This window comes from Podarcis tiliguerta (genome assembly GCF_965153285.1).
Source record: "Podarcis tiliguerta genome assembly, chromosome: Z".
Lineage (NCBI taxonomy): Eukaryota > Metazoa > Chordata > Lepidosauria > Squamata > Lacertidae > Podarcis > Podarcis tiliguerta.
The window spans coordinates 19,161,379-19,184,515 of record NC_139553.1 but is presented as its reverse complement, the minus strand read 5'-3'; the positions used below and the strand labels follow the sequence as shown (position 1 = coordinate 19,184,515).

Sequence of the window (23,137 nt, the reverse complement as noted above, 5' to 3'; positions counted from 1 at the left end):
ATAACTATCATTATCCCCCATCAGAGTGCAAAGTTCAAACAAGCAGGAGTGACTGTCTCGGCTGCTTCAGACTCTCAGATGGGGGAGGCACAGGATGTGATAGAGACCAAACAGAGGGGGACCCACAATTGTCATGATCCCCCCCCTAACCAGCTGGCAGGGGAAATGGGCCTCTACAGGTTCTGGGAGGCAGACGAACTGGAAGCACCCTCCTTTGTAAGGAGGATGCCTTTGAGGGGTGTGGAGGTGCTTCATACAATACTAGAGTTGGAAGGCACCCCAAGGTTCATCTCGTCCAACCCCATGCAATGCAGGAATCACAGTTAAAGGATCCCTGACGGGTAACCGTCCAAACTCTGCTTTAAAACCTCCAACAAAGGAGAACTCGCCACCTTCGCAGGGAGTCCCTTCCACAGTCGAGAGAGTGGGCGTCCAGGCGATGTAGGAGCGGCGGCGGCGGCGCGTGCTTCTTGGCCGAAGGCTGGCCGGAGCTGTCCTTTCAGAACCACAGCGCCAGCGGAGAGAGGCTGTCGCGACAATGGAGATGCTCGGGAACCGTCGACGGAAGCCCGAGGCCCTTTCTCCGTCCCTCCCGGGGAAAAAGTTGCCCGGAGAGGGTGCCTGGAAGGGGTAACGGAGGGGGGTTTCTTGAGGGGGGTTTATTGAGGGGAGCCAGATTGGAGGGGGACCCCAGAAGGAGTCTCTGCCCGCTGCCCCACTAGCTGTCCGGCCAAGGGAAGGAGGAAGCGCGCCGCCGGCTCGAGGGGTGTTGGGGCCGGTAGCAAGCAGCGCGCACGCGCCCTCGCGCAGCAGCAGCAGCAGCCCACTCCCCACCCCATTCCTCAAGGTGTTCACGGAAGATGGCGACGGCTTGAAGGCGAGCGATGGGCAGGCGGAGTTCCCCCCGGCGCCAGGCTCCTGCTCCGCGACGCGGCTGTCCGGAGAAGAAGCGGGCGAAGGCGGAGCGGGCGCGCGGCAAGCGATCGGGAGCGAGCCGGCCGGCCAGGCCCCGTCGGAGCTGAGCGGGGATGGGGGGGAGGGGGAGAAGGAGGAGGGCCGAGCGGTGACGGACGGACGGAGCCGGAGCCGGGGGATGCCGACGCGCCGGGGCCGGCCATGGTGAGGGGCCTCCCGTTGGCGGCGACGCAGCACCATGCCCTGCCCGGCGGGAGCCCTTAGCAGCAGCAGCAGCCCCGCGGCGGCAGCGGCAGGAAGAGGCTGGGGGCGCCCTCGGGGCGGGGATCGGCGGCGGAGGGCGCGGCGGCGGACGGGGGGCGCCGCTGCCGCGCGTCGCCTCGTGGCCGGGGATGCTTCTGCCGCCGCCGCCCGTCGTCGCCGAGCCACCATGCCGCGGAGGAGGAGGAGGAGGAGGCCGGTGACATTACCGGGGAGGGGGTGCGGAGAGGAGCCCCGAGAAGGAAGAGGAGCCGGAGCCCCGCCGCCGCCGCCCCCTCCAAAAATATGACCGGCGGCGCCGCCTCCCAGAACCGCCGCCGTTGCATCCGAACCCCGCCGAACCCCCCCGAGAAACCGTGCGCCGACTCGGAGCGGGCCCAGAAATGGCGCCTGTCGCTGGCCTCTCTCCTCTTCTTCACCGTCCTTCTCTCCGACCGCCTCTGGCTTTGCGCCGCCGCCGGGGCCCAGCTCAGAGCCCAGGATAGGAGCGTCGCCCAACCGGAGGCCGCGGTAAGGAGCGGTGGAGGCGCAGCCCCGACAGCGGAGGCGCGGCTCTGCCCCAACCAGGACTTGAGCTCAGCTTGTGGCCAACCGGCCGCGCCTCCCGGACCAGAAGCCGCGGCGGCGAGCAGCCCCGACGGCGCGGCCCCGACGGCGCAGCCCTGCCTGGACTTAAGCTCTGCCTGCAGCCACCGCCGCCTCTTGCAAGGGCCGCCCGGGTCCGCCTTCCCGGCCGTCGCGCCTGCTGAGGCGTCCCCGCCGCAGCTAGCCTTCCTGGAGCGGCACTTCCGCGGCTTGCGGCTCCCTTTCTGCCAAGCCTACACCGTCTGGGACCTGCTGCTGGGCATGGCCGCCGCGGAGAGCCTGGACTGCAGCCTCCGGAGCCTGTTGGCCGACGTGGCAGCGGCGGCAGGCGGGGCGCAGCGCGGGGAGGCCTGCAGCAGCTGTCTCGAGGCCTACCAGAGGCTGGACCAACACGCTCAGGAAAAGTACGAGGAGTTCGAGGAGCTGCTGGAGAAGTACCTGCAGGCCGAGGACTATTCCGTGCGCTCCTGCCTGAGAGACTGCAAGGTAGGGTTGTCGTCGTCATCGTTGCTTCTGTTGTTGTTGTTAATTACATTTAATAGACTGCCCTGTTTTCTCTAAGGAGCTCAGTGTGGCGCACATACCACATTTCTCCCTGTTTTATCCTCACAAGAACCCTGCAAGGTAGGCTGAGAGGCAAAGACTGGCTCCCAAGGTCACACCCAATGAGATTCATGGCCGCATGGGGATTTGAACCCTGGTATCACCCAGCTCATAATTCAGCCCTTTAACCTCTACACCATTATGCAACCCCGGAGCGGAAGCTTTTAATGTTTAACAGACTATTGTATTTTAATATTTTGTTCGAAACTGCTCAGAGTGGCTGGGAAAACCCAGCCAGATGGGTGGGGTATAAATAATAAATTATTATTATAGTATTATTATACACCACACTTGCTCTCACTTGTGAGAATTTGTAGAATGGGGGGGTCTCCCCAGGAGCTGAGACTGCCTTCCAGGCTCCTTCCTCTCCCATGGAAGGAATCTGGGCTTTCTCTTATTTCATTACATTTATTCATTGCACTTATTTCCACTTTAGGGGCCAGCCCCATCTCATTTAATCCCTACAACAACCCTGCAAGGTAGGTTAGCTTCAGAGAAGACAGTGTCTGGACCCCAAGGTTGCACCCAGTGAGCTGTAGGGCTGAGCAGCGATTTGAACCCTGGTTCCTCAGGTCCTCATCCTCATTGATCCCCACAACAACCCTGAGAGGTAGGTTAGACTGACAAGCAGATACTGTGTTCCCTGCCCCCCGTGAGTTTCCTGGAGTCTGAGAGGGGGTTTGAACCCTGAGCTCCCACAGGTCCATAGTCCAACCTTCTAACCATTATACCACACTGGCTTTCTGGGAGTAAGTTACTTGTTTTGCTTCAGGGATGGCTAGCAGACCCTGTTTTGAGCTCAAGGGTGACTAATATAACCCCATTTGCCTGCCTACCTTACTCATTTGAAGTACCATGTGGGGCCCCTGTGTGGGAAGATATGGAGGGGCTGCTGGTCTTGTATCCCTGCTTGAGGGATGAGTCCAGGTTGTGTGGGAGGTAACATGGCTCGGATCTAGGTGCAGAATCATGGAATTGTAGTAAAAGCACAGGAAAACAGGAAAAGCAGGGAAAACAGAGGGTCAGTGAATTGGGAGAGGTTTGCCATCAGTTGCTGCTAGCCATGATGGCTATGCTCTGCCTCCACCGTGAGAGACAGGAATGCTTCTGAATACCAGTTGCTGGAAACCAACTCTTAGAAGTTCATGTGTCTTCCATAGCACCCAGTTACATTATGGAACTCAGGCAGGAGGCAGTGGTGAGTGGCTGTAAAAGAGGACTGAACAAATTTTTGAAAAGGAGAAAGCTATTGATGGCTGCTGGCCAGAATGGCTGTGCTCTGCCTCTAGTATCTGAGGCATCAATGCTTCTGAGTACCAGTTGCTGGAAGCCACCGAAGGGGAGAGCTGCTCTTGTGCTTAGGTCCTCCTTGCAGATCTCCCTTTGGGGTACCCAGTTGGTCACTATGAGAATTCTGGACTAGATGGGCCTTTGGCCTGACCTAGCAGGCTTTTCTTATGCTCTTGTGCTCATGTTCCGCATGCTGGTTTCCCGCAGGCATATGTGCCCCTGTTGCAAGATGCTGCTGGACTCCAACTCCCATCAGCCCCAGTTGTCAGCATGTCTAGAGGTCAGGAAGGAGGGTGGGAGTTTTAGTCCAGCAGCAAGTGAACAGCTCTGTCCTGTGGCAACGTTATTAATGCTATCATTATTAATTAAATATACCGTACTAGTCTCAAAGTGACATATAATATTTTAAAGGAATGAACAAACATAAATACATGAAACCATTTTTTTAATTAAAAAAAAAATCAGCTGTGTATGAATCTTGGCTTATTGCTGATATATACAGTGGTACCTCGGGTTATATACGCTTCAGGTTACAGACTCCGCTAACCCAGAAATAGTACCTCGGGTTAAGAACTTTGCTTCAGGATGAGAACAGAAATTGTGCTCCAGCGGCGCGACAGCAGCAGCAGGCCCCATTAGCTAAAGTGGTGCTTCAGGTTAAGAACAGTTTCAGGTTAAGAATGGACCTCCAGAATGAATTAAGTACTTAACCCGAGATCCCACTGTACTGCAAATAAAAGCAATCATATACAGTGAGGGGGAAAAGTATTTGATCGCCTGATAAATTTGCCCATTTGCCCTCTGACGAAGAAATGACCAGTCCATAATTTTAATGGTAGGTTTATTGGAGCTGTGAGAGACAGAATAACAACAGGAAAACCCCCAGAAACCCAGAAGTCAGAGACTGATGTGCATTATAATGAGTGATATAAGGATTTGATCCCTTTGCAAAAGATGACTTAGTACTTGGTGGCAAAACCCTTGTTGGCAATTACAGAGGTCAGACGTTTCTTGCAGGTGGCCGCCAGGTTTGCACACATCCTAGGAGGTATTTTGTCCCACTCCTCTTTGCAGATACCCTCCAAGTCAGTAAGATTTCGAGGCTGATGAGTAGCTACTCAAACCTTCAGCTCCCTCCACAGATTTTTGATGGGATTAAGGTCTGGAGACTGGCTAGGCTACTCCAGGACCTTAATGTGCTTCTTCTTGAGCCACTCCTTTGTTGCCTTGGCCATGTGTTTTGGGTCATTGTCATGCCGGAATACCCATCCTCGACCCATTTTCAATGCCCTGGCTGAGGGAAGGAGGTGCTCACCCAAGATTTGACAATACATGGTCCTGTCCATCGTCCCTTCAATGCAGTGAAGGTGTCCTGTCCCCCTAGCAGAAAAACACCCCCAAAGCATAATATGTCCCCCTCCATGTTTGACGGTGGGGTTGGTGTTCTTGGGGTCATAGGCAGCATTTCTTCTCCTCCAAACACGGCGAATTGCATTGATTCCAAAGAGCTCAATTTTGGTCTCATCTGACCACAACACTTTTACCCAGTTCTTCTCTGGGTCATTCAGATGTGCATTGACAAACTGCACACAAGCCTGTACATGTGTTGTCTTGAGCAAGGGGACCTTGCGGGCTCTGTAAGATCTCAGTCCTTCACGGCGTAGTGTGTTACCAACTGTTTTCATGATGACTATGGTCCCAGCAGCCCTGAGATCATTGACAAGTTCTCCCTGTGTAGTTCTGGGCTGCTTCATCACTGTTCTCATGATCACTGCAACTCCACGAGATGAGATCTTGCATGGAGCCCCACACCAAGGGAGATTGACAGTTGTTTTGTGTGTCTTCCATTTGCGAATCATTGCACCAACTGTTGTCACCTTCTCACCAAACTACTTGGCAATAGTCTTGTAGCCCAGTCCAGCCTTGTGCAGGTCTACAATCTTGTCCCTTACATCCTTGGGCAGCTCTTTGGTCTTGGTCATGGTGGCTACTTTGGAATCTGCTGGGTTGATTGCTTCTGTCGACAGGTGTGTTTTGTACAGGTACAGTGGTACCTCGGGTTACATACGCTTCAGGTTACATACACTTCAGGTTACAGACTCCGCTAACCCAGAAATAGTGCCTTGGGTTAAGAACTTTGCTTCAGGATGAGAACAGAAATCGCGTGGCAGCGGCGCAGCAGCAGTGGGAGGCCCCATTAGTTAAAGTGGTGCTGCAGGTTAAGAACAGCTTCAGGTTAAGAACGGACCTCCGGAACAAATCAAGTACGTAACCAGAGGTACCACTGTACTATAACGAGCTGGGATTATAGGTAAGACCTCCACAGCAGGCACTTCTAATCTCAGCTCATTACATACCGTGAAGATACCAGGTAGCCTGACATCTGGCTGGTTGATAGGGGATCAAATACTTATTTCACTCATTATAATGCACATCAATCTCTGACTTTTGTCTTCTGGGTTTCTGGGGGTTTTCCTGTTGTTATTCTGTCTCTCACAGCTACAATAAACCTATCATTAAAATTATGGACTGGTCATTTCTTCGTCAGGAGGCAAATGGGCAGATTTAGCATGGGATCAAATACTTATTTCACTCATTATAATGCACATCAATCTCTGACTTTTGTCTTCTGGGTTTCTGGGGGTTTTCCTGTTGTTATTCTGTCTCTCACAGCTACAAAAAAACCTACCATTAAAATTATGGACTGGTCATTTCTTCATCAGAGGGCAAACGGGCAAATTTAGCAGGGAATCAAATACTCCCCCCGCCACTGTATATATATATATATATATATATATATATATATATATATACACACACACACAAACTAGATTAAAACTTATCATGTGTGCAAAAAAGGTCGTAGTTAAAAGCCAAAGACCTGGCAAAATAGGATTTTATTTATTTATATTTGCCTGGGAGTTAAAGATATAGTATCATAGAATTATCATTATGTTAACTAAGGTGGCTCAATTGCAGGTTTCCAAACAGAGGTTGGATGGCCACTTGTTAGGGGTGTTTTAGCTGAGATTCCTGCATTGCAAGGGTTGGATTAGATGAGCCCTGGAACGCTTCAGACCCTACAATTCTATTATTAATTAAAAGCCAAAAAGGCCTGGCAGAATAGAAATGTTTTTGCCTAGCACTTAAAGTTATGTAATGATGGTGCCAGGAGAGCTTTCATTGGGGAGAGCATTCCACAAGGTGGAAGCCACTACTGAAAAAGCCCTATTGACACATGGCCAACCTGCAGACCTCCCATGGAAATGGAGCACAGAAAAGGGCTTCAAATGATGGTCATAGGGTCTGGGGTGGTTCCAATTGGGATGTATTGGGATCCTAAGGCACATAAGGCTTTTTAGGCCAAAACCTTTGAAGTACCTTTGAAGTACCAAGGACTAGGTAGCCCATTTTTGTGGTGGTATCTGAAAGATCTTTGTGGGACGAGTTCTTGCAAATTCTTCATCCAAATGAGGAGGCCTAGTATTTGGTGGCTGTGAAAAAGGCAAGCTCAATGCTAAGGGTCATAAGGAAAGGAACTGAAAATTGAAAACTGCAGGTATCCTAATGCCCCATTATGCAAATCTACAGTGCATTTGTGTAGAGTTCTGGCCGCCTCACCTCAGGAAGGATATTGTGGAGTTGGGATAGGTTCAGAAAAGGGCAAGCAAAGCAGTCAAGGCAATTGGAGCGGCTCCTGAAGGAGAAAAGGTTGCAGCAATTTGGGACAATTTGGAGAAAAGGTGAGGACGATATGACATGATAGAAATTTATAAAATGATGCATGGTATGGAGAAAGTGGATCGAGAAAAGCTCTCCTCTCTCACTCATCATTAAAACTCATCAGCTCCCAATGTGGGAAGATTTGCGAAAGATGAAAGAAATTCCCACAGAAGGCATTGATGCCCACTCTAGTGGAGAGGGCTCTCAATGGTTACTAGCCACAATGGCTCTGCTCTGCTTCCACAGCTGGAGGTAGCAATGCTTCTGAATACCAGCTGCTGGGAACCACAAGTGGAAAGAATCGCTCTCGTGCTGGGATCCTACTTGTGGGTTTCCCATCTGGTTGGCTCCTGTGTAAGCAGGACGTTGGACTCGATGGGGCATTGCCTCTTCTTATATTCTTATGAGTGGCAACCCTAGCCTCATTTTCCTTTTGAAGGGACAGGAGCCCCACCACTCTCCTTGGCTTCCAGCCTCCAGAAGTGCAAATTACATCTTACCATCATTTAGCTTATTTACTCAGGGCATTTACACCCCAGCTTTCCTCCAAAGAGCTTGAGGTGGTGCTTTGATCGTTCTCCCCCTCCTCATTTAATCCTTAACAACACCACTGTGAGGTGAGTGAGATTAGTTGCAAACTTTGTGGCCAAGTGGGAATTTGAACCCTGGTCTCCAGGTCCTAGGCCTCATTTAATCCCCACAACAACCCTGTTAGGTAAGGTAAAAGTAAAGGGACCACTGACCATTAGGTCCAGTCGTGACCGACTCTGGGGTTGCGGCGCTCATCTCGCTTTATTGGCCGAGTGAGCCAGCATACAGCTTCTGGGTCATGTGGCCAGCATGACTAAGCTGCTTCTGACGAACCAGAGCAGCACACAGAAACGCTGTTTACCTTCCCGCCGGAGCAGTACCTATTTATCTACTTGCACTTTGACGTGCTTTCAAACTGCTAGGTTGGCAGGAGCTGGGACCGAGCAATGGGAGCTCACCCCGTTGCAGGGATTCGAACTGCCGACCTTCTGATCGGCAAATCTTAGGTTCTGTGGTTTAACCCACAGCGCCACCCACATCCCTCACCCTGTTAGGTAGGTCATGCCAAAAGGCAGTGGCTGGCTCCCAAGGTCACTCCCAGTGGGCTTTACTGCTGGAAGAAAATTTGAACCCCCGTCTCTCCCTGGTCCTTAGTCCAACACTCTAACCACTACACCTCACTGATGCCAGGGAGGGGGCACTGACTTAGTTTTGGGGGAATGTCTTCTTCCTGAACCAGTTCATCCCAAGTATCCATGTTGTGGTGTCAGGACAGCAGCACGTAGCATTCCCCCACAGCGTCATCCGTTTCCCAGAGGCAGAGGTTTGCCTTATAAAGTTGGAAGGGACCCCAACAGTCATCTAGCCCTGCAGTGCAGGAATCACAGCTTCCTTGTATGTTAAAAATGGGAGGGGACCACATATCTCTCTATCCCCATTGTCTGATCCTTTGCAAGGATGTGATTCAGAGAGAAGGAAGTCCTTCATGCAGCACAGAGTTAAGCTGTGGAACTCCCTCCTACAGGATGGTTTTAAAAGAGGATTAGGGAAATCCTCTTATGATTCCTCAGTGCTGCTCTAGCTGCCTGCTCCTCCCTTGAAAAGCAGAGCCGCCTCCTTCATTTCTTCCGCACATATTTGCATTGCAGCATTTCAGTTTATTCGATGCTTGCTCTTCAAATACTCCTGAGTATAGAAACGTAACTATAAAATATACATGGATTAAAATGGAGCAATAAAAACAACAATATAATTCTGAGAAGCAAAGCAACCCCCACCACCACCTGCAAAAAAAGAAAAAGAAAATTATCCTTTAAAGACAGCAGTTATTGGGAATTGCAATTTTATTGCGGTCAGAGCATCTGGATTGGGTCTGTCTCATAAATCATGAATGCAGGGAAATGAGCACTGCTAATGAGATGTTTGAGCATCTGTGCAAGCTCGGCACACATGGTAGCCCTTCAAGGCAGGCTAGAGAAGAGTTCACTCTCTTAGGCAGCACAACCTGTGGGTGGGGCAGGTCCACACCTCACATTTCCATGAGTTTTATAGCATCTTTCAGGGATGCTTTAGTTGTGATTCCTGCATTACGGGGGGGTTGGACTGGATGACTGTTGGGGCACCTTCCTTACAACTCTACATTGATTGTTCTCAAGCAGAGTTTGAATGGCCACCTGTCAGGGATTCTTTAGTGGTGATTCCTGCATTTCAAGGGGTTGGTCCCAATTACCCTTCTGGGGGTCCCTTCCAGCTCTACAATTCTATGAATTGCATAGGAAGCAGGATTGTCCGTCATTTCCCTTCGAAAGCCGCCAGCTTCCTTCTCCTGCTGGGAAATCCTGGTCCAGCCGCAACACTCAGCTCATGGCTGCCATGGCAACCACATCTGCTTCCCAGAGAAATGTGCAGGATGCATGTGGGGGTGGGCACGTCAGGGCAGCGCAACCAAGTTTGGGGGAGTGAGCAAGCGAGTGGTAGCCACAAGCAAAGGACGGGAAGGGAAGAAACAGCCCCTCTCAAAACTTCCCCTTCTCTAGCGTCACCGAAAAAGAGGCAAGAAGGATATCCCCACCACCACAAACATTTGCAGCCTGATGCTCCTTATTGATGGTGTCGTTGCTAAATGAAGCCCTTTATTGATGGTGGTGTTAGCATTATTTTTTAGTGCATTTATTCACTGGTTTACATAATGTAGAATCATAGAATCATAATGTAGAATCATGCCTGGTTGGAAGGAGACCCTGAGGGCCATCTAGTCCAACCCCCTTCAGTGCACAAATTGCAACGAAGGAATCCCTGACAGATGGCCATCCAGCCCCTAGTTAGAAATCTCCAGTGAGGAGATTTCTACAAGGAGAGTTGGTGTTCTTAGATCATAGAACTGGAAAAGGACAATGAGGGTCATCTAGTCTAAACTTGCAATGCAGGAATTCCCCTTGCAACGCAGGAATCACAGCTGTGCTGTATTACTGTGCTACTCCGTTATAACATGACTCCATTTCTTGATGAAGACGTTATCTTGCTGTCCACCAACTCTGGTTCTCACAATATATGGAAGCTTAACCATGCATAACTACATCCCAGATTTTAGTTATCCATTCTCTCCTGAATGGAGTTATCACACACCCACACCCATTTTGACAGATAATGAAATCAAACATGAAACGAAGCAGGATGATGGTGCAGAAAGGAGTGTAGACAAAGCTAGACAAAGGAGAAGGGGGGGAGAGAAAGAGGCTGCCGGCAGTGGGGAGGGTAGCATTTGGAAGTAAATAACTGTAGTAGAGCATCATTATTTGTAAAGCCAGGGGCAATATTTTGAGAGAGAAAGGAAATACTCTGGTGCCAACTTGAACTGTGTCATGGAGAGGAAAGTTTAAAAGATAGATTTTATTTACCCTCTGTGGGACCTGTGCACATTGACTAACTACTAAGAGGAGATACCGTGACGCTTTATTTCTTATTCCTAACCTCTGTGCTTATACTTTGAATTGGTAGCAAAAATGAGTGCGTTCCGGTTAGGTTTCAACTGCTCAGCCTAGTGTTCAAACGTAGGAGCAAGAGGCAGCAGCGTCACCTGCTAGACCCTGGACCCCCACAATCAGCGAAGGCTGAAATATTACAGGAAAAAGTCCAGCAGAAGAAGCTCTCATGACCATAACTTGTAAACAGGGCATTTAGCAGAAGAGTTTGAGGGGGATGCCTGGAATGCTGTCTCACAGGGTCCGTGGGACCAAGAGACATGGATGGTGAGGGAGCTGCTGCAGTGATCTGCAGCACCTGTTCTGTTTGTCTGCCTGACTGAGAACGTGCAAAAGTCCAGGTCCAGAGGCATTCCTTTATTCCTCAATGGTTAGGGGCATTTGAACACTGTGAGAACAAGATGCTAGACCGGCTGGGCCATTGGCCTGTTGCACCAGAGATAAATCCAGTTGCAGGGGTGCTGGGTTTACATTCTTTCTGTACAGTGTTTCTCTTTATTCCTACCTTCAGAGCATGCAAGGCTGCTCCCTGTTGCGTCCACACCTGTGTCAACCTTGTGGATCCCATTTTTCTAAAGCCCCCTTCTCCTTCTGCCCTTCCTGCAGGCTGTCTACAAGGCATGGCTGTGCTCTGAGTACTTCAATGTGACCCAACTGCAGTGCCAACACCGGATCCCATGCAAGCAATACTGCCTGGAGGTGCAAACAAGATGTCCCTTCGTCTTGCCCGACAATGACGAGCTGATCTATGGAGGGTTGCCTGGCTTCATCTGCACAGGTGAGGCTTAGAATCTATGTTATAGAATCAGAGAACTGTAGAGTGAGGCAGTGCCCCCAGGTGTCATCTAGTCTAACCTCCTTCAATGCAGGAATCTCAGCTCAGAAATCCCTGACAGAATGCCATCCAACTTCTGCTTATGAACCTCTACTGATGGAGAGCCCACCACCTTCATCATAGAATTGTAGAATTGGAACCCGAGAGTCATCTATTCCAACCCCTTGTGATGCAGGAGTTGCAGCTGGATAATCCTTTGCAGACACCATCCAACCTCTGCTTAAGAACTTCCAATGAAGGACAGCACATCACCTTCCGAGGGAGTCTGTCCTACTGTCAAACAGCTTGTATTCCCTGATCATTGGGATTGTTGGATTTGTATATTTGGACAAAATATATTCTGCTTGTCCAAGATACTATCCACAGGGAGTTAGCCTTGGACTTGTCCAAAGCCTGCCTAGTGTTGTTGTTTTCTTAAAAAAATAAAGATATTAACACAATTACCAACCCAAAAGTGAAGTAGCAGGGTATTGCATCAATCCATATCCAAAGCAAGCAAGCAAACAATAAATGAAAAGAGAAAGAAATGGTGAGACACACTGATAAAAATTGATACATTCCTACTTCCCAAGTTGGCATGGATGGTAAATGTTGAGCATCTGTGTCCAAAGCACTGGAAATGAAAGTCCAACCAGGTGGCATAGAAGCCTCCTGGATCCCCCAGCCTGGAAACACATAGCTTATGTGTCATTTTTTTCACAAAAGCCAAAGTCCTTAAGTTCTTATACCACCCAGCCAAATGCATATTTTTCAAGCTTTTCCACTGCTGGCCCATTGAAACCCTAGCACTACAGGGGGTTGCAGCAGATGACCATTGGGGCCATAGCTGTCAAGCGTCCCTTATTTAGAGGGACAGTCCCTTATTCCAGCACCATGCCCCGCTGCTGTCCCTTATTGATGGATGTCCCTTAAAATTCCCGGGTTTCAAAGGAAGCAGCTCCTCTCCCTCCCTCCCTGCTGGACAGGGAGGAGGGAGGCTCCAACTGTGTTGCTTGGCTGCCCGGCCCACCCCCCTCCGGCCTCCTCTCACCAGCCTCAGCCCCTGGGAGCCCCTCCCCGCCGGGACTGATGGGAGCCTCGGGCCCTTCCGCCGCCATCCTCCTTGTGGCCGTCAAACTGAGCGTCTCTGCCTGGGGCCTCCCCTCTGCCCGTCGCTCCCGCTCCCGCTCGGCTGTACTGCGGCTGTGCTGCCGAAGGACCCGCATGAGATGGGCAGCCTGGCATGGCCTATGAATTGCTGAGGAGCCTTGAGAGGAGAGCGAGGGCAACCATAGAGAAAGCAGTTCAGAGAGAGGAGGAAGTGGAGGTGGAGGCATGGGCAGGTGTTCCAAGGGCTACAAGGGAAGGACCACAAGCACTTCTCCCATAGATTTGTAGTGGTAGACTAGCATAGATGGTCTGATCTGCGGGTTTACTTCGGGTATCCCCCCCCCCTCTTCCCACCCCACCTGATGGAATTGAGAGCTGCAGATGGAACACGAGAGAAAAGATACAGAACTGCAGCAGCATCTTCGTAGCTTAGACTTCGTTTTGCACGAAAAGTGGTTGCTGCTTGTAGTTATTTACCGTATTTTTTGCTCTATAAGCCTCACTTTTTCCCTCCTAAAAAGTAAGGGGAAATGTGTGTGCGTCTTATGGAGCGAATGCAGGCTGTGCAGCTATCCCAGAAGCCAGAACAGCAAGAGGGATTGCTGCTTTCACTGCACAGCGATCCCTCTTGCTGTTCTGGCTTCTGAGATTCAGAATTTTTTTTCTTGTTTTCCTCCTCCCAAAACTAGGTGCGTCTTGTGGTCTGGTGCGTCTTATAGAGCGAAAAATATGGTAATTGCAGTGTTTCATCTGCTGGTGTCTTGAGCAGCAACCTCTGGAAACGAAGGGCTAAAAACTGGCGCTGCTCTCCAAAATTATCTGGTCCCTTTTAACTTCGTATTTCATCTGGTTTACTAAAATCCCTTATTTTGGCTGCTGGTCCCTTATTTTCAAATCTGTAAGTTGACAGCTATGATTGGGGTCCCTTCCAACTCTTCAGTTCTATGATTAAGGGCTTAAATTCACCCTGTTGATTTCCCATGCCTTGTGCATTAGTATAGAAAGGAAGCCACATTCCCTCCAAATGCTTGCTTCTTGCTTTTTTTACTGCCTGTTTGAGGGTTCCTATAGTGCAACCCTGGTTTCCTGTACACCAGGTACAGGAAGGTACCTGAAGGTAGCGTTTAGCAGACCTGTGCCATTTCTGATGCCACCTCTTCCTTCCCCTCCTTTGTTTCTGTTCTCATTCTGCCAGGGTTGCTAGAGAGGGAGCTGCCTGACCAGGAAGCCAAGTGCTGTGATGTGCAGTGGGACTCCTGCGACCGGCACCTGGAAGGCTATCGCAATGCATCTGCCAAATCAGAGCCATTCCACGACCAACACCACAATACCCCCCATCACCACCAGCAACGGCAGCAGCAGCACTACAACCTCTACTATCACCACACCCAGTACCACCACCACCACCCGTCCCTGCTGCCAGTGTCTGCAGGGTCCCGCCTCAGCAACAGCAAGATCCGGTTCTGCGTCCTGGTCCTGATGCTCCTCCACACCATGGTGTCCTTCTCGAGCGTGCACAGCAGCGGGGGACTAAGCTTGGGGGCCTACCCCACCATGGATGAGACCCTCGCAAGGGACGAGTGAACCTCCTCTGCAAGGCAGGGAAAAAGGAAACCTCCAGCTCTTTTCTCACCTGGAGGAAAGAAGGGGTTTGGGTGGGCACAATGAAGCTCTCCCTACAGTGGGGGGTGGCGGCACAGGACTGGGGGTGACACAGACAAAGCCACCCCAACGCAGAGCCCCCTCCCACCCCCCAGAGCAGGTCGTCGCAGGCCCCGCCCTGCAGTGGGTGAGTCTCTGAAGCGTTTGGGGGGCTGTGGGAACAAGCAATTGTTCAACAGCAGGCTTCAGACTGGGCCTCTGGAGGGGAAATGACTCAGTGAGCAGCAGGCCTTAGGCTAGGTCTCTGGGGGGGAAATGGCTCAGTGAGCAGCAGGCCTTAGGCTGGGCCTCTGGAGAACAGAGTTATGTCAGCAGGAGGCCTCAGGCATGGCCTCTGGAGAAAAGGGTTTGATCGGCTGCAGACCTCAGGCTGGGTCTCTGCAGGGGAAAATGGTTCTGTCGGCAGCAGGCCTCAAGCTGTTGGCCTTCAGCCTCATAGAGGCTCAGAGGCAGAGGAAAGGCCCACAGTGGGGCTTGGAAAGAACTGCCTTCTTAGGAAAGGCAACCCCCCCCCGGCCCACCAAGGGCCACTTCTCTGGCCGCCACCACACATAACATGTCTCGTTTATGGGGCCACAGTGATCTCTTCCCCATACTGGGTAACTTGCCCTAGGGGCAAAAGAAACGGCTTGGCAGAGATCCGTTGTTTTTTTTCCCCTCCCCCATCATCCTCTAAGCCCAATCCAAACTATAATTGTGATGGTGCACTGCCCTGCTGCCCCCTGCCCCCACCTGTAGGACCCTCCATCAGTCACTAATAATTCCCAAGCAACCTTTTCAGTGCTCTTGGTCAAGCCATGTTAAGGGATGGGTTGGCTCTTCAGCATTGCAATGGGTTGGACTAGATGGCGCTTGGGTTCCTTCCAGCTCTACTATGATACGGTTTTTCAAGTGGGATTCTCTTGCTCCTTAAAGAGCTTAAATTGAGGGCATGCCTGCATCACCCTTGTCCTCCAGGAGATGTCCTAGGACATGCCACCAACAGCAGGTCCACTCCTGCTCCTCTTCCCACCCCCGCTGGTGTGGTCCAATTTTTCCATTTTTGGAACTGGTTTGGCAATCACTGGGAGTTCCCTCATATTTGAAGTAAGTGTTTATTGGCAGAACTGTTAAATTTATAAATTTAAATTTATAGAATGGTATAATTGGAAAGGGTCCCAAGGGTCTTCTAGTAAAATCCCTGCAATGCAGGAATCCAATACAGTAAATCACTCCTGCCTTCCCACTTTCTGTGATCCTGATATTGATTTAAAAAAAAAACCCCCACCCTTTCCATTGCTGCTAGCCAGGCTTTTTAAAGAAACCATTTTTTAAAGGAAGTCTTTAAAGTCAGGTCTCGTTTGGCCCAGAACGGTCAAGAGACAGATTCCCCTTTTGAACGTTGAGTTTCTCCTTGTTATTTGAACTGTCCCTGCTCTGCTAAAGAGAATTTTCCCCAAAGTTCATCCAGTAATCATAGTATCATCATCATCATTATAAAGAATCCCCAACAGATAGCCATCTATCTCATGTTTAGAAAGGAGAGTCCATCTACCACCTTCTAACAGTTCTTACCCATTGAAAGTTCTTCCTAATGTTTAGTTGGAACCTTCTTTCTTGAAATTTAAATCCTTTGGTTTGGATCCTCACCTCTGGAGCAGCAGAAAAGAAGCTGGCTCCATCTTCCCTGTGACAGCCCTTCAGATATTTGAAGGGCTCTTATGTGGCCTCTCAGTCTCCCCTTCTCCAACTCCCTCAGCTGTTCCTCACAAGGTTTGGTTTCAAGACCCTTAATCATCTTGGTCACTCTCCTCTGCAAACCTTCCAGCTTGCCAAATTCCTTAAACCTGGGTGCCCAGAACCAGACACAGGATTCCAGGTGGGGTCTGATCAAGGCAGAATAGAATGGTGCTATTCTTTCCCTTGTTCTGGACTCCATAGATTTCTGTTGATGCAGCCTAGAATTGCATTAGCCGTTTTTGCTGCTGCATCACACTGTTGATTCATGTTAAGTTTGTGGCCTGTTAAGACCCCATTCTTTTACATGTACAGCGGTACTTCAGTTTAAGAACAGTCCAGTTTAAGAACGATTCGGTTTACAAACTCCGCAAAACTGGAAGTAGTGTCCCGGTTTGCGAACTTTACCTCGCTCTAAGAACGGAATCCAAACGGTGGAAGGGCACCGGTGGCGGGAGGCCTTATTAGGGAAAGCGCACCTCAGTTTAAGAACGGTTTTGGTTTAAGAACGGACTTCCAGAACAGATTAAGTTCATAAACTGAGGTACCACTGTATATGCACAGTTTTGTGTTTCTTTTAAAGTTATTTTGGGTATTTTTTGTCTTTCACATCAAGGTGAGAGGTTGGGGGGCAATGGGTCATCTGTCAGGGCTTTAGCTAAGATTCCTGCATTGCAGGGGGTTGGATGAGATGGCCCTTGGAGGATACCTTCCAACTCTATGATTCTATGAAATCCGACTTTCTCACATCATTTGTGATGCAGAGAAAATGCTTCTGCCTCTATTTTCCAGTTCTTTGGAACTGTTTACTACAGCCCGAATGAGACAAGGCAGGATGCACAGGGCCTTGACTCCAAGGTCTTGATTCTGCTGTTACTACCACCTCACCTCCTGGCTGGTGGTGTTTGCATTTTTGTTTAAAACCTGCCTTTTCAGTGCAAAAATGTGTTTAGAGCCCTATCATTTTCTGCCCCGAGTTGTTGATGGTTGGCAATACAAACACTGTCACCTTCTGAGAAGGACATGGCTTTACTGTGATACTCTCCAGTCCAAGAATGCAGCAGTACCCACCCACCCACCCCCAATTTTTAGTCACCCTAAAAAGGCACTTCTAACTTTTCCTCCAGGTCCAAGAGGACATTTCTGGAGAAGCATCCCCCAGGAAGCATTGCAGTGGGTTGGACCGGATGACCCTTGGGGCACCTTCCAGCTCTACAATTCTATGATTTAAAGTTCTAGTCCTTAAACCAAACAAGCTGGAGGTGGGAGGTGGCCAGGCAGCCAATGGAACTGGCAAGGGCAATTGGGTGGGGGGGGTGCTCTGATCTAGTATTCAAAATGTGTTGTGTGGGTTCATTTTAAATGTTGCTTTACAATGCTTGTTTTATATATTTTTATTTTAATGATCTCATTTGAAAATACTTCAAGGGCCTTTGTGGTGGACTAGAGCCCCAGCACATTGAAACAATGCCTGCCTCTTCTTGTCACTCCACTGAGTGAGATCTGGTGAGCTAAGAGAGGTTGGGGGAATGTCATTCAGAGACCCGGGGCCTGGTTGCTGCTGAACCCTTCTCAAGTGCTTGTAGGCACCAAGGCCAGGCCTGCCATGGGGGAAAACAAGTCATTTTTTACAGTACATAGTGGTGAGGTTTAAAAGATTAAAGTCATGTTGCTGAAGTCAACATTTTAAAACCTCCTTTCTACTCTCTCCCTGCCTTGTTTTTGTCCTACTTTCTCCTTTCTGGGCTCATCCACACTTTTGCTTACCCCATGTTTTGATTGTGTCATGTGCCAATTAATTTCCTCCAGGTCCGAGAGCTTTTCTCATTTTCTCCACTGCCGTGCCTTGCAAAAAGTCTGATCTTAACTGCTGAATTGGATCTCACCAGTGTGTGGAAGTGTTGCTTAACAGAGGGCTTGTCTACCCTTTTGCTTGCCCCATATTTCAGTCATATCGTGCTGCTATTCGTTCCCATGATTCTGAGACTTCTTGTTGTTGATCCACCGCTGTGCCTTGTGAAAATCTGATCTTAGCCACTGAATTAAAGATCATAGGAAAAAATTATAGAATTGTATGGTTGGAAGGGATTCTAGGGGTCATCTAGTCCTATCCCTTGCAATGCAGGAATCACAACTAAAGCATCCCTGACAGATGGCCATTCAACCTCTGCTTAAAAACCTCCAATGAAGGAGAGTCCACCACCTCCCGAGGGAGTCTGTTCTACTGTCAAACAGCTCTTACCCTCAAAATTATTTGCTCAGTTAAGCAAAATCTCTGGATTTTCTACATGTCTGATAAAGATCTGATTCAGAGGTAAGATTGGATTTATGCAAGGTGTGGCCACAGAACAAGAAACTAGGAATTAATTGATACACAATACAATCCAAATATGGGTCGAGTGGAAGTGTGGAGGAGCCCTTAAGCAAAATCTCTCTTTGGACTTTCTGCATAGCTGGCAAAATGTGATTTGGTAAGTGGTACTGGATTTTCGCAAGGAGCAACCGTGGAAGAATGAGAAAAGCTCTTGGACCCAGAGGAATTAATTGGGGCACAATATAATCCAAATAAGGGTCTAGTGAAAGTGCAGACAAGCCAACTGTCATAATAAAGCGACTGTGTCTTTGGAAGGGGGTGGGACGGTTTTCTTACGCCACTTGACACACTGTGCTTCATCTTTAGAACTTTTTTGCACTAGTTCCTATTACATTTATTTTCCAAAAACAGTTTGGGAGTTGAGGGAGGGGGGAAGGGGGAAAAACCAACCCAAACAACAAAACCATGCTATAATTCAGTTGTATTAAAACTATTATCCTACTCTGTGTTTTCAGTAGTCTCTGTACCTGTAACGCTTTCAGTTCCATTGTATTTTGGATCAGGGGTTTTCTCTGCTCCTTGTTTAACCCAGTAAAGAAATAAAATGTTAAGAATTGATGATAACTTTCCCTCCTGGTGCATTATTTCAGCTTTGCAAGTTGAGTTTCCACTTCCACATAGTAAAATATCAACCATTAAAACCTTCCCTAGACAAAGCTGCCTTCAGATTCTTCTAAAAGTTGTGTAGTTCTTTATCTCCTTGACATCTGTTGGGAGGGCATTCCACAGGGAAGGTGCCACCACCAAGAAGGCCTCTGCCTGGTTCCTGTAACCTCACTTCTCACAATGAGGGATTTGCCAGAAGGCCCTTGGAGCTGGACCTTAGTGTCTGGGCTGAACAATGGGGTAGAGATGCTCCTTCAGGTATACAGGGCTGAAGCCATTTAGGGCTTTAGGTCAGCACTAACACTTTGAATTGCACTTGGAAACATACAATAAAAACTAAGGCATACAATAAAAAGCATATAAAAATGTTAAAAACAGGTATCAATTAATCATTGTGGAAGGATATCTTCTTCCTCGCCTGGCAGAACAGAAAATATTTCAGCAGCAGTTTAGAAGTTGTCACAAAAGGCAACTGCTGAATCTCCAGTGGCAGGGAGTTCTATGTGCAGAGGCTTTGTTTCTTGTTATCAGATGAACCTTACCAATTGGGGAAATGTCCAATAATGCTCCTGCATATGATCTCATTGATCATGCTTCCTTGGAGGTTTTGAAATACGGGTTGGATGGCCATCTGTCGGGGATTATTTAGCTGTGAATCCTGAATTAAATGGCCCTTGGGGTTCCCTTGCAATGCTACAAAACTATGATAAAGGCAACCCAGGCTGGCAGGCTGAGCCAGGTGTATGATGCTTCATTTCCCCCGAAAGCTGGGTGCCTGCCAATCAGCTGCTTTACCGGAGAGGGGTGGGGCCAGGGTTTGCGGAGGAAGGCCCCAGCATGCCTCCTGGCGGGCTCCTGGCCAACTCCATACACAGACATGCACCCGCCCTCACCTGATCCATATCATCTGTCACCTGCTCGATGTTTTGTCCCCTGGGGGGACGTCCTCCGCTGCTTTGCCGCTGATGCATGCTCACACACACACACCACCTTCTTTCAAAAGAAGCCAATTTGTCTTAATATCAGCTGTCTGGGTGCACCTCCTTTGCAGAAGCATGAAGAGTCGAGGGGGAGCACATGGAGAAGCAGGCTCTGTTATGCTTTAATTGCCACCTGTTGAGGTTTACACAAGGCCAAGTTGTCTCGGCAAAACGGGGGCTGTAAGGGCCGATCATAAAAAGGTAGAGTTGGAGGGCACCCCAGGGGTCATCTAGCCCATCCCACTCTGCAATGCAGGAATATCAGCTAAAGAGCCCTTGGCATATGGCCATCCGACCTCTGTTAAGACATCTCCAGGAGAGTCTGCCACCTTCCAACCACCATTCAGCCTTGGTTCATTCATTTATTGTATTTATAGTCTTTTTATCCAAGGACCTTAAGGTAGCATGTGATTCTCTCCCTCACGTGATCTCCACAACAATCCTCTTGAGTGAGTGACGCTAGATGTCAGTTCTGATTGGAGATGAGCCACCAGTTTACTGCACCTCCGAAATCACATCAGAAGCACGTAAAAAATACTTCGGTTTTGGGGAGCAAGATACCCAAATGACACTTAAAACGACCAGTCCCAAATTGAGAGCCAGTGTGGTGTAGTGGTCAGACCAGGGTTCAAATCCCCACTCAGCCATGAAGCTCACAGTTAGTGACCTTGGGAGCCGGTTACTGCCTCTCAGCCTAACCTACCTCACAGGGTTGTTGTGGGGATTAAACATGGAGGCAGAGAACCATGCAAGCCACCTCGAGGTTCTTGGAGGAAAAGATTTATTCCTGCAAATGCAATGAATAAATCAATAAAATAAGTTTCCATTGAAAAAGGGTAGGCTGTGGGATTAAAATTTCCCTCAAAAAGAGAGGAGAAAATAAGTTTCTAGACAATCCAGGTTGAATCTGGCCATAATAATAAGTTCTAGTTTCAATTTAGGAATTTTGTTGTGGACTAATTAGAAAAGTCTATGTGCAGAGTATCCTAGAATTATAGGGTTGGAAGGGTCCTCTACTGCAGCCCCCTGCAATGCAAGATTTGTGGCTCAATAATCCCTGGCAACAATGCCCCTTTATAGGAAAGAACAATAAATTAGCAATGTTTTGTTTTGTTCGAGGCTTCTGTTTATGTTTTCCCTCTGAATGAGCCCAGAGGAACATTGTAAAATCCTAATTACTTAATTAATTAGGGAGGATGATGGAAGGAGCTGCGCCCAGTCTGACTGGAGCCTTAATTGTGTAGCCTTTCATGGAGCTTGTTAAGAAAGGAAGAGCACCTGAGCAAGACCAGGCAGGACCTTTTTGGAATTTCACTGGGAACAGGTACATCCTGGTGAGGAGCAGCAGCAGGAGGAGATGGGTGGAAAGAGCCCAGCAAAAGGATGCTGATGAAATCTGGCCTGCCTCTATCTCTCTCTTTCTCTCTTAGCAAAGAAACTGGTCTGGTAGTGGTGCTAAGCACCTCCATTTTGTTTCACATTTGATTTGTACAAGCAACTCCCAATTTACGCGCTTTCAAGGCACATGTGACTGTGTACTGCCGCAAACCCGGATGTGGCACAAAAGGGGCAAAAACAGCCCTAAAAGAGTGTGAAAATACCAGCTGGCAATACCATCGCAAGCCTTTGCTAGTGTAATCCCAGGAACCTTTGCACAGACCTTTCAGTTCTTTGGAGAGTTGAAATTTGAGCAAGGAAGTTTGGAGGAAACAATTGTGGTGGAGTTTGGTGGATTTTTGGTTTTTTAAAGGGTTTTTCCATGGTTTCCAAAAGTTTAGAGGGTGTTTGCAAGCTTTTTCAGTGGTGTTCCTAATATACACAATTTCACTTAAATGTGTGATGCCTTGGAACACAGCCCCCACGTAAATGGGGTGTTGCCTGTATAACAGAAGGCCTCTAGAACAGAAGACAGAATTCATGACTCTGCTGGATCAGGCCGAAGGGGGCTCACCTAGCCCAGCATTCTGTTCTCACAGTGGCCAAATGCTCCCAAGAGCCTAGGAAACTAGATAGACTGCATCTGGGCCTGGAGGTTCCATAACAGCATCAGAAGGTGCTTGATCTAGTCAGGCATCCTCTTTTCACAGTGGCCACCCTGATGCCTCAGGGTGAAACCGGCATGCAGGATTTCAGCAGAAGAGCTCTCTGCCCTCCTGTGGTCTCCAGTGACAGCTCTTCAGAAGCTTTCCTGTAGAAGCAGAGCATAGCCATAATAGCTAGTAGCCCCCAATAGTCCTCTCCACCTCCTCTAAAAATATCTCACTCCATTTCTAGGCTTCTTTTGGTCTCCAGGCAAATCTTATGGATTTGATACAAATCCAAAGAGGGCTGATTTAGAGCTCTCCAACTTTCCGTGGAAAAACTCAATTTACCACCGAGTTAAGACTTTTCTTGTAAGGCCCACAAATGAAGTAGGCTTCTGTCAAAGAGAAAACGGTGTGATCTGAGAGCTGCCTCAAAGTGGAAAAAAGAAATTGAAATATGTCCTGGGCTTCCCTTGCTGTCCTTCCAGCTATGAGTCCCATGTCCCCCCTACACACACCCTCAGAGGGACAGGAATGGGACCCCTTCTGATTCTCTTTGCGCCTGCCACTTCTTCTCACGGTAAAAGTGAAATGTTCTGTAGGATTTAAGAGAATCACAGAATGGTAGGATTGGAAGGGACCGCAAAGGGCCATGTAACCCAACCCCCTGCAATGCAGGATTCACAGGTGAAAGCTCCTGTCATCTCGTCGGCTTCTGGGACTGCCACAGGTAGGCAATGGACAAGGCCTGTGGCCTTGATCATGCTAAGGCCCACTTCCTTCATTTGCAGAAAAGGGGCTTGTGCAGAAAAGGGGCAAAGTAAGAAGTCATTGAATCATATACAGTATTTGAAGAGATCCCAAGAGTCATCTAGCCCAACTCCTTGCAATGCAATCCAAAGAGCATCAGAAAAGCCTGCTAGATCAGGCCAATGGCCCATCTAGTCCAACATCCATAGTGA

General features: G+C 48.9%; 1 protein-coding gene across 1 annotated transcript; it reads left to right on the top strand.

The window, feature by feature from the left end:
- The first annotated feature begins 1,316 nt into the window (after positions 1-1,316).
- Positions 1,317-19,129, top strand: NALF2 (NALCN channel auxiliary factor 2). Its single transcript, XM_083423829.1, has 3 exons — positions 1,317-2,247; positions 11,496-11,667; positions 14,009-19,129. Exons 1-3 carry the CDS (start codon positions 1,462-1,464, stop codon positions 14,395-14,397), a joined length of 1,347 nt encoding a protein of 448 aa, XP_083279955.1. The 5' UTR covers positions 1,317-1,461; the 3' UTR covers positions 14,398-19,129.
- Positions 19,130-23,137: the final 4,008 nt, after the last annotated feature.